This window comes from Melanerpes formicivorus, unplaced genomic scaffold, assembly GCF_026170545.1.
Source record: "Melanerpes formicivorus ecotype bairdi unplaced genomic scaffold, bMelFor1.0.p_v2 SCAF_5, whole genome shotgun sequence".
In the NCBI taxonomy this organism is placed as follows: domain Eukaryota; kingdom Metazoa; phylum Chordata; class Aves; order Piciformes; family Picidae; genus Melanerpes; species Melanerpes formicivorus.
In genome coordinates this window covers 13,781,337-13,798,112 of record NW_027142357.1, presented here as the reverse complement: position 1 = coordinate 13,798,112, position 16,776 = coordinate 13,781,337, and the positions used below count along the sequence as shown (strand labels likewise).

Genomic DNA, 16,776 nt, shown 5'->3' with positions numbered 1-16,776 from the left:
GGAGAGCCCCTTCGCGCGCTCTCGCGAGCCACGTGGCGGGACCGCGGGGCCGCGCGCGGCGGACGAGTCGGTGCCTGTGCTGCGGCTGCTAATTTCCGTTACCGGCGGCTTCTGCTCCTCCGCTGCAGTTCCTCGAGCTTTGTCCTGTTTCAAGTGGCGGGTTCGAGCCTCTTGGCGTAAAAAGTCTCCTTGTAAGCGTTCAGATGGTAGCCCACTTGTGTTGTGTACTATGCTGGTCGATGAGTACTGTGCCCACGGCAGCCGTTCGTTTGCTTCTGTCTCCTCGAGAGCAGCGGACCGTTGCTCGGCGTCTCTCGCACCCAGCGTGTGCCTTGACTGTTGGTGGGAACAGCTGTTGTGACTAGAAATGGGTGCATGCTCGAGGACTTGGGTGCCGATATTGGTAGCCTTTGTTTCCCGAGTGAATCTTAAAAGCAGGTTTGAGTTAGTGGCCCTTTGGTGACCCCAAGCTATGTTGGGGTGCAGCATTCAGCCCGTCTACCATGCTGGGGTTAAGCCAGTGCTACTGGCCCTCTTGACACACCAGGGTGGTTTCCCCTTGCTTGTTCTGGTCTCACTTGTTGGACTTGTTCCCAGGGTCTTGCCTGCAAATATTTCCATGGATACCATTCTTTTTTGTAAGGAATTTGTTGCGACTAAGTTCAGTTACGTGCATTTAAAAGGTCTAGTTTTCCGACAGAGAAATGCTAATTTACGTGCATTTAAAGCATTTTAAAGGCTGCTTATTTCCCCATGCTGCTGCAGCATCTCCATGATACAGGCTGCTTCTGTCCGAGGGAAGGCAGAGGCCGGAGGCGTTGAAAGACGTCCCTTTGTGCCACCTACTGGTTTCTGTCTTGGCAAAAAGCGTCTTTGTGCTGCTGCTCTGACCTACTTCTGCATCTGGACCCGGGCCCTACTGGAATATCTGAAAAGCTGCATGCTAGCTAGTGGAGTACAGGCAAAAAGTACCAGTCTATGGCCTGATAAATTTCCACTATTTTAGAAGCAGGGTGTTTTGTGCCCGCAGGAAGAAAGGCTCTGAGTATCACTTGGGCTTGATTAATATCGGGAATTCATTGCTGCATTTTCTGCAACTGTCCGTATGCGTCAGCATACCTTTGTTTCCTGTTCTGCTTCTCACATTAGGAATATGTTGGAAAGCCAGTAGAGAAATTTGGGGATTCACATAATTTTTAAGAAAATACTTTGGTCTCTCTCTCTCTCTCTTTTTTTTTTTTTTTAGTTCCACAAATGGTAATATTGCCAGAGAAATTATTTTCATCTAGGAATAGAATTTCCATGTTCCTCTTAGTTTTAAAGTACCAGTTCTGGTGCTGCAGGCTCAGGGGACATAGTACTATTGCAAAGAGCAAACGTAACAGTAAATGTTAATTTAATTTCTCACCTAGGACACTGTATTCACAGAATGGTAGGTGCTGGAAGAGACCTCTGGAGATCAACTAGTCCAACCCCCTTGCTAAAGCAGGTTTGCCTAGAGCAGGTTACACAGGAACATGCCCAGGTGGGGTTTTTAAGTCTCCAGAGAAGATTCGTGGCTTCTGTGGTCATTTTGTGCCCATGCTTTGCCACCCTCAAAGAAGTCTTTCCATAAGTTCAGGTGACACCTTCTGTTTCACTTGTACCCCTTGTCCCATGTCCTAGCAATGGGCATCACTGAAAAGAGCCCAGCCCCATCCTCATGACCTCTACCCTTAGATACTTTTAAGCATTTATAAGGTCCCCTCTCCTCTTTTCCAGGCTAGGGAACCCCAGGTCTCTCAGCCTCTTCTTGTAAGAGAGATGGTCCAGTCTCCATTTTTGCTGTCCTCTGCTGGATTCTCTCTAGTAGTTCCCTGTTTCTCTTGAACTGGCGAGCCCAGAACTGGGCACAATAATTCAGATGTGGCCTCACCAGAGCAAAGTATAGGGAAAGCAGAAATTCCCTTGACCTGCTTGACACACTCTTAGTGTTCCAAATTCATCCCGTTTGCCCTCAATCAATTATGTTGGCATTACAAAATTGCAGATTGTTTTTCAGAATCCAGTTCTATGAGAAATTAATTTTTGAGGCATTGAGGAGGCTTTGCATGGACTGTGAGACAATAGTTTTAAGAAAACAATTAATAGCTCACGACTCCTAAGCCATGTACAGAGATTTGGAGAAGTTAGAAATTTGAAGGAACCAAGGTGAACTTTATTGATATCAGGTGACTGAGATTGGTTGCAAATGGGAAGTTACAAAACACTTGCAAATTAAATGAGGTTATTAGGGTAAGTAGCCTTAACGGTGGCTGCAGAACAAGAATGGCTGGGCTTTGTGGGAAGAGGCTTGTGTAGGTGTATTTAGTCTTTTTAAATTAGTTTTATTAGTTATTAGTTTTATTTTATTAGTTAGATTAGTTGCATTTTAAGTATGCTCTGTGTTGTGTTTGGACTGTCAAAGAAAAGTTTTTCTGATGTATTTCCATAGTTGTCATGGAAATACATGTCATGGGCTGAACAGAGACTAGCTTTGCAGGTGCAGTGTGAATGCAGCATGTGTCTTGAAGAGGTAACAATGTCCATAACCAACTGAGTAAGAAGGTGGTAAAGAGTACCTACCTGCTGTTACTTAGTGTGTTTGCAAATGTGCATGGTTTAACACTGCCTTTATTGCTGTATATGGGGATAAGTAACTACATTCTGACTCATGTGAGTGATAGCTTTTATTACAGCACTGAATAGAAAAAATGGTAAAATGAAACACTGCACTCAGATTTCATGCCAGAGTATGAGGCTTTAGCCTTCTTGCTGTAAGTCTACTCTGCCTGCTCTTAAAGCTGTTTTCATTTGTGAATAGCAATGATACTTAGGACAAAGTATTTGTCATTTTCTGTTCTGTTAGTCTTGTGCTAATTTTGGTGTTTTGCATAGTGTTATTAAGTTCATACTGAGCTCTTACTGTAAGCCTGGCATAGTATGAACATATTTGGCTTTCCTGCTTAATAGGCCTTGCCTAAGAAAGGTCATCTTAATCCTGCAGGTCTCTATAGCATCTGTTTTGGTTCTTTCTACATAGTTCTCCCTTGTTAATTCTGAATTGTTTATAAGATTATGATTTGTGATTAAGACTAATACCCATGAGTCTAGATACTGCATTGTTTCACTGCTTAGTGAAAGTGCATCCCTTGGTTATAGCTATGTTTGTAATGCCCAGGGCAAGGGCATCCTGAGAACCATGAGTTATTTAGCAGCACTGCATGCTCTGGCAGGCTTGTTCTTTCTCCTCTTAGAAGCTTGTGAACAGTGGTATTATGCAGATTGGAGAGTTACTCGAAAATCTCCAAATAACAATGTTTTCTGATGATCAGTAGTAGAAAAATATAGAGGAAAAAGGAACAAGGTATGCAGAGCATTGGAGACTGTGTTGACAAACGTGCTGTCAGGAGAGGCTTCCTACCCTTCTGCAAAGGTGATGAGAGAAGTTGAAAATCCAGATAATAATCTGTTTCGATGCTGTGGACTTGAGGCATGTGTTTTATGTAATGCTGTTTTATAGTTCTCGCATGTGGTTGTCTCGCCTTGCTTGTGAGCTTGTTCTAGCAGTGATGCCATACAGGAGTCTTTTAGTTAAAACTTTTTTAAGAAGTCCTGACAGTTAGGTGTAATGAAAGTGATTTTTGTTGCAAAATCTGATTTTGTTGGAAGGGTTCTCTAGGGCGGGACATAATGGCAGTCCAGACTCATACTCAGACATTAGGCAGCTTACAACTAGCGGAGTTTATAAAAACACCTGTTTTTTGGTCTGTTTCCTCCCCCCCCCCTTCAGGAAGGCCATTAGGTACCTTTCTGCATCTGGGCCTTTGGAAGCCGTCTGCGCTCGCAGACGCAGGGCCAGGCCGTGGACCTGAGCGGAGCTGCGATCACTCCTGCCACGGCAGTCGCTTTTCCCGCGTCTGCCCAGGGCCGGGCCGCTGCGGGTGAGGCCAGGGAAGCGACCCCCTGGGTTTACGGTGTTGGGGGGCCCGGGGGGTCCGAGAGAACTGGCCACAGCGGGGTGTCTCAGCGGGCTGGGAGGAGCCGGCGGGCAGGAAGTGAGCTCAGGCGCACAGGAAATCACGCCCGCGCCGCGGCCTGTGTTTGCGCTGCGGGCAGAGAAAGGAGCGGAGCGCCTGCAGCGGCCCAGCCGAGCCTGCCGCACGCAACGGGGCCGAGCCATGTCTGACCAGGTACGAACGCCGCTGGCCCCGACCGTCCGCCGATCCCGGGGCGAGCTGCCACCGGGCGCGGGGAGATGGCACGGCGGGCGGCGTCGGCAGGCCCCGCAGCCGCGGGGGCGCGGGAGGAGCTGTCTGCGGGCCCCGACCTGCTGCCGCGGGGCAGCCCCAGTCCGATCCCGTGCTCTGTGCGCGGAGCCGCGACCGCCCTTGAGGCACTCTAGAGATCTTGCTTTAAGGGGGTGCGTGTGTATGCGCGGCAATCTCTGACCTCGGCAAACAGCTCCCCTTCCCTCTTCGTACTCTAATCCCCCTTTCCCTTCGCTAAAGGTATTTCCTGCGGGGCGCTGGGGAGTGCTCCAGGCAGGGGATATTCGGATACCCCTGGCCAAAGCAAGGGTAGCTTCATGGGGTTCCGGGCCAGGATAGATGCCCGGGCAGCCCCGGCCCTGGAAACCTGGGAGTACAGTGAGCGGTAAGCCGTGTTGCACAGCTATTGGCTCCTTTAATTTTCCATGTCCCAGGCGTGTGGTGGGATGCTCTTGCCCCGGAGCAGGCTTTGTGCGGGTTACGCTAGTCCTGCCAGGTCCTGTGTTTGTCCTAGGAATGCAAAAGGAGGGGGAAAGCCCGCAGACTCGTAGCTGAGCGTTGCTTACCTGTATTAAACGCCTGTCCTTCACAAAGACTCTTTCCTGCCTTCAATCTTTGTACATTATTACGTTCTTGTCAATTCTGACTTCTCAACTGGGGACTTAAGTTACTTATACCTCAAGTTCCTGACTTGCTTGCCGTGGCATGTATACAGTCATTTGCTTACAACTTGCTTCAGGCAGTGTGACCTGCTGGTGGAAAGTTAAAACAGCATTCCGATTTTGTGTTTCGCTTTGTTTTATTCATATTGCCTTCATATGGCAGCATTTTCTAACTTTGTCAGGACGATTCGACTTCGAAAATATCAATGTCAAGTATCTACAAATATTTCTTGCAGTGCTGTGGAGTCAAGACTAGTACTAGTGCCAGCCAGGAAATTAAAAGACAAGGCTAAGATTAGTAGAGTCTCCTAAATAGAAAACGTTGCTGTATGGATTGGTGATCATCTCTGCCGACTTTCCAGCACAATACAACTTTTTGGATTAAAATAGTGCTGGTGCCCATCTCTGCCTATGAGAGTGCAGCTGGGAGTACAGCTATTGCTGACACCCATTAGGACATGTTTCCCCTGTAGTAAAATACATGAAAGTGGCTGCATTTTAAAAAAAGGCAAATTCTAAACTAGATTTTGTAGACTGATCTTTATGTGACCTTCTCTGTAGCTTGCTGTAATTGGGAACTAAGACATGTTTTAATACATAGTGGCTCTCCTTAGGTAAAAATGGCCATGAATGTCTTTTTTTGTATAAATAAAGAAGCATATTTATTTAATTACTTTATTACCAATAGCAAGTTAATTTTTATGATAAGTAAAAATACTTCCAAAAAGGGCAGAATTCAAACAAACAAGCTTGGTAGCATCTTAGTAGAAACAAAAAATAATGTATTTTTCCTTCCCCTCAACAGTATGAGCCTGGTTTTGCTTTAGTTGAATCTACACGCTGGCACTTTTGTCTGTTCATGTACTGCTAATGAAGAATGCTGTAGTTTGTATGGTTTGTTCCTCTCTGATAACAAATGTGAGAGTTTATTTGCTCTATTAAGATGTGTTGTAGTCCTATTAGTCTAGTAATTGGGGGTGGGTGGGTGATTTTATTTTACATTTAATGATTGTATTAAGTATGTTGCATGTAAGGGTGGGGTTTTAGTTCTGTTTTTTTTCAGTTTTGGACTCTGAAGTTTGAGCACTTCAGAAAACTGAAGAAGGAAACTTGCAGTATACTGCCAATGTTTATTTTGTCATTTCATTAGTTGCAATAACAATACCAATGTATTTCATCCAAGAAATTTTGGTTGTTTTCTAGTGTCATGAATTTAGTGTTGATAAATAAAAGTGAAACAGTATTAGGAGCCTTATGTTGTGCTTAGAAAAACTATGGAAAAAAGGCCCTAAAGCTTTAAGCATCTAATGAAGAGTTAGAACTTGGAATGCTGTGGTATTCCTGATTGGTTTGTATGGTAGGCTTTTGGGTTTCTTTATGATGCTTCATGAGATACGCTAGACCACCATTGCTTTTCACATTACAAGTAGGTCTGGAGGCTTGCTTGCAGGTCCAGGATTTTGTTAAGGAAGGCTTCTAGTTTAGTAACTTTGCAATATCCTTGCTTGCTTTGTTGTCAACTGGTTTTGTGTTGGCATTACCATTTGTCATTGAATAGCAGTATAGTTCACTGACAAAATACAGGGAGCTGTTTCAGACTTGTTGGATCTTGTGTTCTGATTTAAAATAATTTGTTCTTTTTTAAGCTTCAGTTATTGGCATTGCCAACATCAATTTGATGTTATTTCTCTTTTACTGAAATTACAGCTCTCTTTATAGGGCTTTAAACAAGTATATTTCTGTTTCAGGACTGCTAATTCCATTTACTTTTTCTGCTGTTTGCTGCTTCCTCTATTCATTTTTAGTGCAAGAGCCCTGTTTCCCCACGGGTAGGAATTGAGCATCTTATGAATCATTACTTTCCACTTATATTGGCCAGAGGCACTGTCATAGTAGCAATGATGATTTGTCATACCTTGTACAGGATGATTCGTTTTGCAAAGCTAAGTAGGTAGATTACAACGCGCAGAACTGTATAAACTACTACAAATGGCTCTGCTTCTGCCTTACTGTGCTGCTGTGCAATTTGGTTCTTATGCAAAGTAGACCAAGACAGTGACTGACCTGAAACATTGTGTAGAGCGACAGGATGTTCTTATAAACGCTTCCAGCAGTAGCAAACCAGGAGATAGTTTTGAAGTTACAAACTTCGAATCCATGTAGATCTGAATCTCTCTTTGATTCCTAGAGGTTAGTATGGACAACAAAAATTGTGTTTCTGCAAGTTATTAGAACAAGTTGCAGATTCTTGCGTTTCTTTTTGGTCAGGAGTGGAAAACAGCATATTTTATTCCAGAAAATAGTTGCATGAGGTTAGAGTTCAGATATGTTGAAAGGGAAAAATGTGGTGGGCAGCACAGTTGCTATGCCTGTATTATCATCTAGAACTTCTTTAACGCTTAAAAAGTCACTTGCTTGGAGACCTAAGGGTAAATTTTTAGTTTCTTGAAATCTTGGGGTCAGTTTTAAGCTTGAGCTTGAAAGGTCATGAATCAGTCCCAGTAACCCAGATGGGTAAGTTTTATTTTTTAAAATAGTCAAACCAAGTAGCCTCTGGTTCATAGAGGATTTTTCTGTCTGCACAGGACCTAAATGGGTCTGTCTCGAGGTAATGAGTCAAACTGATACAAAGACACTGGAACAAGTTGCCCAGGAAGGTAGTTCAGGAGATATTCAAGGTGCTCAACAGGGCTCTGGGCAACGTGAGGATGCCCCTGCTTACTGTAGAGGAGGTTGCACTAGATGACCTTTGGAGCTTGCTTCCAACCCAGACCATTCTATGATTCTCTTTCTTTCATCCAAACTGGGACTGGTACAGGTATAGTAGATGTTTGCAGACTTTTCCCCTGCCTTTCTCTGAACTTACAGCATTCCATTAAGTTGTGCATGTTTAACCTCTGTAAGGAGAGGAGGAAAAAAAAAAAAAGTCTTGAAAAGACTTGTCTGCCATTTTAATCTGGAGATAGAAACCTATCTGGATGGACTTAATACAAAAAGCTAGTACGTTTTTGGTGCTTGATCCGAAAGTTCCAGTCCAACCGTACAAGGGATATTTCTATATACTTAGTAAAAAGTCCCTTTAGAGCTGGGGAAATGTTTGTAGTAGGCACTTGCACATATTTTTTTATTTTGCCTACTGTATAAAAGCAATAAAGTATGAAAGGAAAACTTAAATGTGATCAGCAGGGTATCCTTGTTTCTTACTACTTGAGAAGATTTCTTCATTAAGCACTATCTGGACGAAGTAGTTCCCTGTGTAAAATCCCTTTGTGCTGCAGTGGAACGTAACGAAAGGCTTGGCCCAGAATATGTAATGACAGACAAGGGATGAGGTTATTAATACCTGATCTCTCTTGTCCTATCTATCAGCAGCTAACACGAAAACTTAGATGTCCTTAATATGAGTCTTACAGAGCATAATACGTGAATCGTTCTGTAAGTTCTATTGCTCAAGTTGTTAAATCAAACTTGGTTTTATGATTCATTCTTACTCTGGAAAGATACACAGTGCTATAGTTCTTAGAACTGCAACTTGTAAGAACTTTTAAGTGCTAGGGCCTTAAAGCAAACATTCTAGAACGAAGCAGTTGCTTGATGTTTCCCTGTTGAACAGAAGGTGACTGACCATCTTTTTGAAAATAGTGACTATTGGGGATGCAGTGGACTGGAAAAAACGCTTGTGTGGTTCAGTCTTTACACTGATAGTGTCATAAGTGCTTTCTGCTTACTCTCCTTGATGTTCTTTCTTCTGTCAAGTATCTGAGCCTTGTAGTACAGTTCCTGCATTTCTTTTTTTGCAGTCTGTTGGATAGGAATTAGTGGCATGAAAATAATACTACTTATTTTTGCTTTCATTGTCTACATCCAAATGATCCTTCTCTCATCTTTTGTGTTCTTCATGGTGTTTCTTTTCTGTGGTTAAACTTTTTACAGGTAGATAGACAACCTTTCATAGTACTCTGTTGCTACTGTTTTCACACACAGGAAGAAATAAGATGCTTTGAATAGTCTGCTTTAATGCAGATGGGGGATACCAGGTGTCATACTGCCCAATGAAAATAATGAAATGTTGAACCGATCAGAATTTTTAAATGTTTTTCTTTCAGGAAGCAAAACCTTCAGCTGAGGACTTAGGAGACAAGAAAGAAGGAGAATACATTAAACTTAAAGTCATTGGGCAGGTGAGTTTTTAAACAATTATTCATAAAATTTGGTAGAGGTGTGATTTTTTTGAATTTTATTTTGTTTTTTATTGTAGAACTGAACAATTGAAAGCTGATACTTTAATTTTTTTGTCAATCCTTCCCTGCTGTAAACTACTTGCTAATTGCTGGTAGTGTGTACTAGTAAGTTCTCTAGTGTGGTTCTTTTTAAAAGCTTGAGTGTTTTATCCTTGTGACTCAACATTGGGTCCATGTGATCCCCATCTTGCAAGCAGGGGACCAGATGCATAGAGCGATTAATTTATTCAAGGATGTGGATGAAATTATGGCAAAATTGATAAACCCAGGTCTTCAGAGTTCCTGCAGTACACTAAGTATCGGATAGCTTTCATGGACGGGGTATGAAGGGGATTCTGTTCTCTGGCGTGTTGTTAGATGTGAATGTTGGATTATAAATCTGAATTCAAGTTGTGCTGGAATGTGAATGTCAAAATTCTTCTCGAACAGAAGTCCTTCTGTGCAAAGAACCTCTAGCTCATATGACTTAACTCAGTGTTGTTTGTTGGAGCATAGATAGCTTGATTGCTGTGCTATTGACTGGAGACCAATGGCTTGAAGTAGGACTAACACAAACTAGCTGACCTCTTGCTGGTTTAACTGGTAGTCATGAGACCGCAGTCAAAAACTAAATGTGACGCACGTGCTTTTTGCACAGATCGTCTGTTTTATCTGCAGCCATTTTGACAGTTGTAGTTACTTATACCTTACAGCTGGTAGGAAGAACTAGAATAAAGAGACCTAAGATTTTTCCTGAGGTTAGTGTTGTGCTGCCAAGTCTGCTTGTATCCTAACTTCTAGATAATTAACTGAACAAGAATTCATATATATGTATTGAAGTGCAAGTTTTAACTTGTCTCTTTTGGAATCTTGGAGCAGAAGTGCCCTGTGTATGTATGTTTGTATTTAAGTACATCAGCTGGGTAAAGATTGAAGTGCAGACTGAATCGTATATGGTTTTAGTACTTTTAAATCCAAACCATCCTGAGCCTGAGGCTATACCATGCCATCTGTTTTAAAACAGAGTTTCCTGTGGAAGTGCATGATGAATTTAGTGACAGATAAATCATCCTGGAAGTTCATGTTGTGATGCTCCAAGGTACACATGGTGACAGTTCAGCTATTTTCCGTGTTAGTTTGACATAAGTTTTTCTTAATTGAAGTCTTAAAATTAGCACGAAGTAAGCAGTTACAAAGAGAGTAACTTTTTTCTTTTCTATTCTTAGGACAGCAGTGAAATTCACTTCAAGGTGAAAATGACAACACACCTCAAGAAACTCAAAGAATCATACTGTCAAAGACAGGTTTGTGAAATAGTGGCACTCTGAAAGAAATGTAAAAGCCAAACACGTCAGCTTTCCTTTTCTCACATATCAAATAAAGATATTTGTTGAGACAGTCAAACTTTGGACTAACTTGGGCCTCTCAGTACAAGAAGGACATTTTGCATGTCCATAGAAGGTCAATGAAGTCAGTGATGGGTCTGGAGAAAAAGTCTTAGGAGGTGTGGCTGAGGAAAGTAGGATTGTTTGGTCTGGAGAATAGGAAGCTGTGGGGAGACCTTATTGCACTCTGCAACTATCTGAAAGGACGTTGTAGTGAGGTGGGTGCTAGTCTCTTCTCCCAGGTGACTAGCAATAGGATGAGAGGAAATGGCCTCAAGCTGCACCAGGGCAGCTTTAGATTGGATATTAGGAAAAAATTATTTACTGAAAGAATAGTCAAGTATTGGAACAGGCTGCCTAGGGATGTGGTCGAGTCAGCATCCCTGGAGGTATTCAGAAAACATGTAGGCATGGCTCTTGGGGGCATGGTCTAGTGGTCATGGTACTTTTGAGTTGATAGTCAGACTTGATCATCTTAAAGGTCTTTTCCAACCAAAATGGTTTTATGATTCTAGTTACCAGCGGGACAGGAGGTATCTGACAGTACAAAAATAATGAATCCCCTCATTCCTTTTGAGAAGTAAAGGTATTTCTAGTTTAAAAAGTTGTGAATTTTGTAATAAGTTAAAATTACTGTTTGAAAATACATAGTGGCTACTCAGAAGGCATAGATGTTCACATTTTTAATGCTAAGGGATGCATCATTATTGTAAAATCTTCCTGTCTACAAGTGCAATTCCCCTGAAGCTGTAGTGGATAAGAGCAGCCTTGGGCACTGTTACAGTCATTAATGTGGTAATAGATTTACACTGACTGTTATGCTCTATGTTAAATCTGCAACATTCATTATGGGTGTAGGTAAATATTAACTGCTGTTGTAGAACAAAAAATATATCTTCATTTCTAGATCCTGTGGCAGCTATTGTGGATTCAGTGCTGCTATTTCTAGAAGCCCTGGCCTAGTTTGCCCCCAGCTTCAGGGATGGATGCCTTGTGTGGTCTTTTCTTGAGTAATTGTGTTGGAGTTCACTTCTGGAGATACTAAGAAATAATGCTTTTTCTTAATACCTTGAGACAAGTTGAACTTGTCAATTGAGTATTCTTTTGTACAGTGTTGAGTTGGTTGGTTTGTTTTGTCTTGTTTGTGGATTTTTCTTTGTTTGTTGTTACCCTTCTGGAGCAGGAGGAAAGAAAAGATCAAACACCAGATATGTTTGTAGCCGAATCCAAGTGATTTAAATTATGATTAATGTGGAAAAACTTGATATTTTAAAATAATATCTTGGAAATAATTCATGCAGCAGTCCTACTGACTGATTAAAATGCATGAGTTTGAAGGTTTGGGGTTTTGTTTGGTGGTTTTTTTTTTTTTTTTTTTTGTTTGTTTTTTTTTTGTTTGTTTTTTTTTTTTTAGAAATAATTGTTTTCATGAATAATAGAATAATAAACCAGGTTGGAAGAGACCTTCAAGATCATGGTGTCCAACCCACCTAAACAACTAAACCATGGCACCAAGCACCCCATCAAGTCTCCTCCTGAACACCTCCAATGATGGTGACTCCACCACCTCCCTGGGCAGCCCATTCCAATGGGCAATCACTCTCTCTATATAGAACTTCTTCCTAACATCCAACCTAAACCTCCCCTGGTGCAGCTTGAGACTGTGTTCCCTTGTTCTGGTGCTTTTTGCTTGAGAGAAGAGACCAACTCCCTCCTGGCTACAACCACCCTTCAGGTAGTTGTAGACAGCAGTAAGGTCTCCCCTGAGCCTCCTCTTCTCCAGGCTAAACAATCCCAGCTCCCTCAGTCTCTCCTCATAGGGCTTGTGTTCCAAACCCCTCACCAACTTCATTGCCCTTCTCTGGACTCATTCCAGCAAGTCAACATCCTTCCTAAACTGAGTGGCCCAGAACTGGACACAGTACTTGAGGTGCAGCCTCACCAGTGCAGTGTACAGGGGCAGAATGACCTCCCTGCTCCTTCTGGCCACACTGTTCTTGATGCAGGCCAGGATGCCATTGGCCCTCTTGGCTGCCTGGGCACACTGCAGGCTCATGTTCAGCCTACTATCGACCAGTACCCCCACGTCCCTCTCTATCTGGCCGCTCTCCAGCCACTCTGACCCCAGCCTGTAGCTCTGCTTGGGGTTGTTGTGGCCAATGTGCAGAACCTGGCACTTGGATGTGTTAAATCTCATGCCATTGGATTCTGCCCATCTGTGCAGCCTGTCGAGGTCCCTCTGCAGAGCCTCTCTACCCTCTAGCAGATCAACTCCCTCCTGGGCTGAATTCAGGAGAGTCTGTAATTTCCTCCATCAGCAGTCAGTCGAGTTCTTGATGTCAAGTAGGCTTTTCTCCAAAAAAGGGACTATGAATGTTTCTTCCAAGTTGGCCAGAGCGATTGTTGGAACAGTGTGAAGAGCTGTTCTTTCTTGTGAATTTCTCTGCATAGTTATTTGCACCATGGTGCTCCATGCATTACTTTGTAGTCTAGGTGATTGCAACAGAACATCTGGTCTCCCTGTGTAACAAGAACACTTTCTCTTTTGACTTTCGTGTGTTGTTTTTATTAAAAATGGTGGTTTTCTTGTAAAAATCTATAGTTTTCAGTAAGTTCTGTTTGTTTGTTTTTTTCTTGAACAGCTCTTTTTTTGTTTTCTTTTGTTTTGCCTTTAGGGTGTTCCAATGAATTCACTCAGGTTCCTCTTCGAGGGTCAGAGAATTACTGATAATCATACCCCCAAGGAGGTGAGTTTCTTAATAGAAAGAGTGGTACATATTTCACTGGAGAAGGTAAACACCAGGTAGTTTAGTTTTTCTGTTCTGCTAGACTGTTAACCAGAATTAAGGTGTTTCTTAAATATAGCAAACATTTTGGTCAAACCTGACATTTTAGTCAAATGTAGTGCATATAACTAGAGTCTTTAATAAGGCTGACATACAGTTCAGAAACTGATTTGACCTCCATGTGTAATACTGGCTTAGAAGAGATGGTGCAGTCACTGCTTGCCAGAGAAAAAAGAAACTAGGGAAACTTCCCACATGTTGAGTTAGAACTTCAGTGTGACTTTGGAATAAATATGTATTTATTTCACCTTTATTAGGGTGTAAATAAACTGAAAACAGATTACTTTTCCTGTCCAGTGACTTCCACCAATTGTTATGGCAAAGCAGGAAGAAACACTGTTATACAATAATGACCTTCTGAAAAATCAAACATGTGTTGTGAAATTGAGTAGCTTGCCCTCTATGAGAGAACCATTGTAAACAAGCTTTGAATTGCAAGCTGTAGGTCTTACCTGTATTGTGAGCCAGTTGTGTGCTGCACATAATTCACGTGGCTGTACAGCTGGTGCATTCACTGGTGTGTTGGTTACATTCCCCTGCATCTGTTGCTGAAGAAGAAATTTAGAGAAAGGTATAACTAGCAACTTCCAGGCTGGTGTGTGGTGTTCCACACGTGGATTTAGACTTCACTGAGACTTTCGATTTGACAGAGGTCATAGTATCATAGAATAGTGACTAATTTTTTTAATCCCTTTGAATTAGAATGGCACAGAGGAGTAAATCATTTTATGACTTATCTAGGACCTGCTCTGAATTCAGTACACTAGATTTATAACAATTATATGCTGTTTTTCTCTGTTCTCACAGCTGGGGATGGAGGAGGAAGATGTGATTGAAGTTTATCAGGAACAGACGGGGGGTCACTCAACAGTTTAGATCCTTCTGTTTGTTTTCTCCCCCTTAATCCTTTTTTATTTTTAAATAATAGTTCTTTTGTAATGTGGTGTTCAACACTGAATTGAAACTGGCACCCCATCTCTGGGAGTTTTATTTTCAAACGTCTGGTATTTTGAATTCTTGTGCTCATTATACATTGTTTCTGTTTTAATTGTGCTGAACTTTTGTGATCCAGCTGCAGCCTTGCTTCCCTCTTCCCTTCTGCCCTTCCCTCTAGAAATATATGTACACACATGCATTTGTATGTTCACTAGGTTCGTGCATTTCAGGCACGAAGGCTATAAGATCTGCCAGGTGGGCGAGTGTTCTTAATGACTTCCATATCTGCCCTGAAGTTTTGATGTGTGACTGTTTCACTCCTGGACTATAACTTTCAGTGCGAGATGAAGTTTTCAGAGAACTAAACTGTGGAGAAATGTGTATCCATAACTCAGAGCTATTTTGCTTAAATTGTGCTGATGACCCTACAAAGAACATTATCAAGTTGGAAATGGAAAAGCTAGAACTGTTGTCATCTGTATCTTGCTCCAGAGATGGCTTTGCTGAAGACATGAAATTGAAAACCCCAATGATTCTAAAGTCTTGCCAGAAGAGCATTTTAACTTCATATAGCAATTAGAACACACAGGTATTTGTGCAAGAATGTGCACAGCAGATAACTGGTTTACTTTGACACTCTTGTTTGTATCTTTTGGCCTGGGACGTGGGTTTTGAATGGACATTGTCTGTACCAGCTTCATTTAAAATAAACAAGAAAAACAATTTTATAAACAACTTGCATTTTCTTTTCAAATATTTGGAAATGAGCAAAACCATTAAGAGTGACAGTTAGGCCATGCTTTTCCAGTAAAGATGCATTGAAGCCAGAAAATAAGTGTTGTGTAAATATACCTCATTTTAAATAAATAATTTTAAAAACCCACAAACCGAAACAAACAAAACCCCCAGAAGAACCAGAAAACCTAATACCCATTGAATCTGCAGGATTTTTGTATTTGGCCTAGTCAAATTCTTGATCTGTTTGGTTTGCAGGTGACTGTTTGAGACTACTAGCTGTTGCTTTTCTTGTTCAAGAATATTCACATACAGTTACATACATCTTCATGCATAGAAGGTAAACTGAAAAGTGCAACTTGGAAGGAAATACAAAGATGGTTTTTAATGTCTGCATTTCATATGATCATGGTACCATTAAATAATCTCTCTATAACAGATGACATGCAAGTGTCATGATAATTTATCATGCATCATTATGAGGGTCCGCATCATGTTCTAGCTAGTTGCAGGTTCTAAATAGTTGGTTTAAGAACATGTTACAGGATGAGAAAGCCCATGTGGAGGTTATGAGCAAGGTTATGTGGAAAGAAAGTTTTTGCACTCTCCCTGCTTCAGTCTTTCAGCAGATATAAATGGGCCTTGTTCCTGATTTGGTATGATAAATCAAGTTCACTATTAACGCTGTCTCATTTAAAGACACATTTTAGTGCTGGCATACTTTCACAAATTGCAGCTTTTGAATTATTAGTTTTTATGACACTTGCCGTGAAGTTAAGAATACATTTTCTTTTATGCTTGTGGTTAGTGACCTGTTTCTTAAAACTTTTGTACACATAATTGCACTAAGCAGTTTTTATTAATATTAAAACTTATGTTTACAAAATGTCAGAATATGGGATTTTCTTGAAGCATTCTATGTAATTCATGGGGGGAAGAGGGACTACTGCTCTGATGCAGAACAACATGGCTTCTTTGCACTTCTCTGCAATTGCTTTTATAAAATACTAAATATATCTGATTCAGAATACCAGAAATAAAACAGCCTTGTGATTATTGTCAGATCATCTTCTAACTGAAATTTGTGTAATGCTCTTGTTAGTAGGAAAATTCTCACTATCCCTCTTCTGGAAATTAGGAACTGAGGCACAAGGCATGGGATTTTACTTGGGTCACTGTGGAACCTGAAAGTGGAGCTGAGAAGAGAGTCCGGATCCCCTGGGTTCGATGCTAGTACTCTAGTTGCTGTGCCTGCTTTCTTTGCTTTTTTTTTCCTATTCACTCCTAAGTCTTTTATATGCTCATTTATATCAGGTTTCTAGCTGAAGCACTGCATTCAGTTCTCTTGAGACCATGGAGGAGGGTTTCCTGCATAATGCAGTTTTAGTAGAATGAAGCTCAAAGCAGAGTTTTCTTCCTATTGTGTCACCTTGTCCTAAAAACTATCTCAATAGAGTGGGGATAGTACCAGTGACAAACTGATTTGACCTCTTTCTCAGACTTGTGAAGCCTCGGTGCCTCAGTGGAGCTGCTGGTCTAAAGCAATGTCTGTGCTGATATAAATGAATGGAACTGTAAGAACAGGAAAACTGTACTCTGTCTCAAAGCTTAATATTGAGACCTTCATGTAGAATGAGAAGACACGCATGCTACATAGATGCACAAATACCAGTTTAAAGGAAGTTCATTCTTGGGAGTTGTAC

At 41.5% G+C, this 16,776-nt stretch overlaps 1 protein-coding gene across 1 annotated transcript; it reads left to right on the top strand.

The window, feature by feature from the left end:
- Positions 1 to 4,074: 4,074 nt before the first annotated feature.
- SUMO1 (small ubiquitin like modifier 1) lies at positions 4,075 to 15,073 on the top strand. The gene is made up of 5 exons (XM_068138316.1): positions 4,075 to 4,211; positions 9,058 to 9,132; positions 10,398 to 10,475; positions 13,232 to 13,303; positions 14,210 to 15,073. Exons 1-5 carry the CDS (start codon positions 4,200 to 4,202, stop codon positions 14,276 to 14,278), a joined length of 306 nt encoding a protein of 101 aa, XP_067994417.1. The 5' UTR covers positions 4,075 to 4,199; the 3' UTR covers positions 14,279 to 15,073.
- Positions 15,074 to 16,776: the final 1,703 nt, after the last annotated feature.

Coding starts and splice junctions, on each gene's coding strand:
- SUMO1 (XM_068138316.1), top strand. Junction 9,133..10,397: donor AACTTAAAGTCATTGGGCAG/GTGAGTTTTTAA, acceptor TTCTATTCTTAG/GACAGCAGTGAAATTCACTT. Junction 10,476..13,231: donor AATCATACTGTCAAAGACAG/GTTTGTGAAATA, acceptor TTTTGCCTTTAG/GGTGTTCCAATGAATTCACT.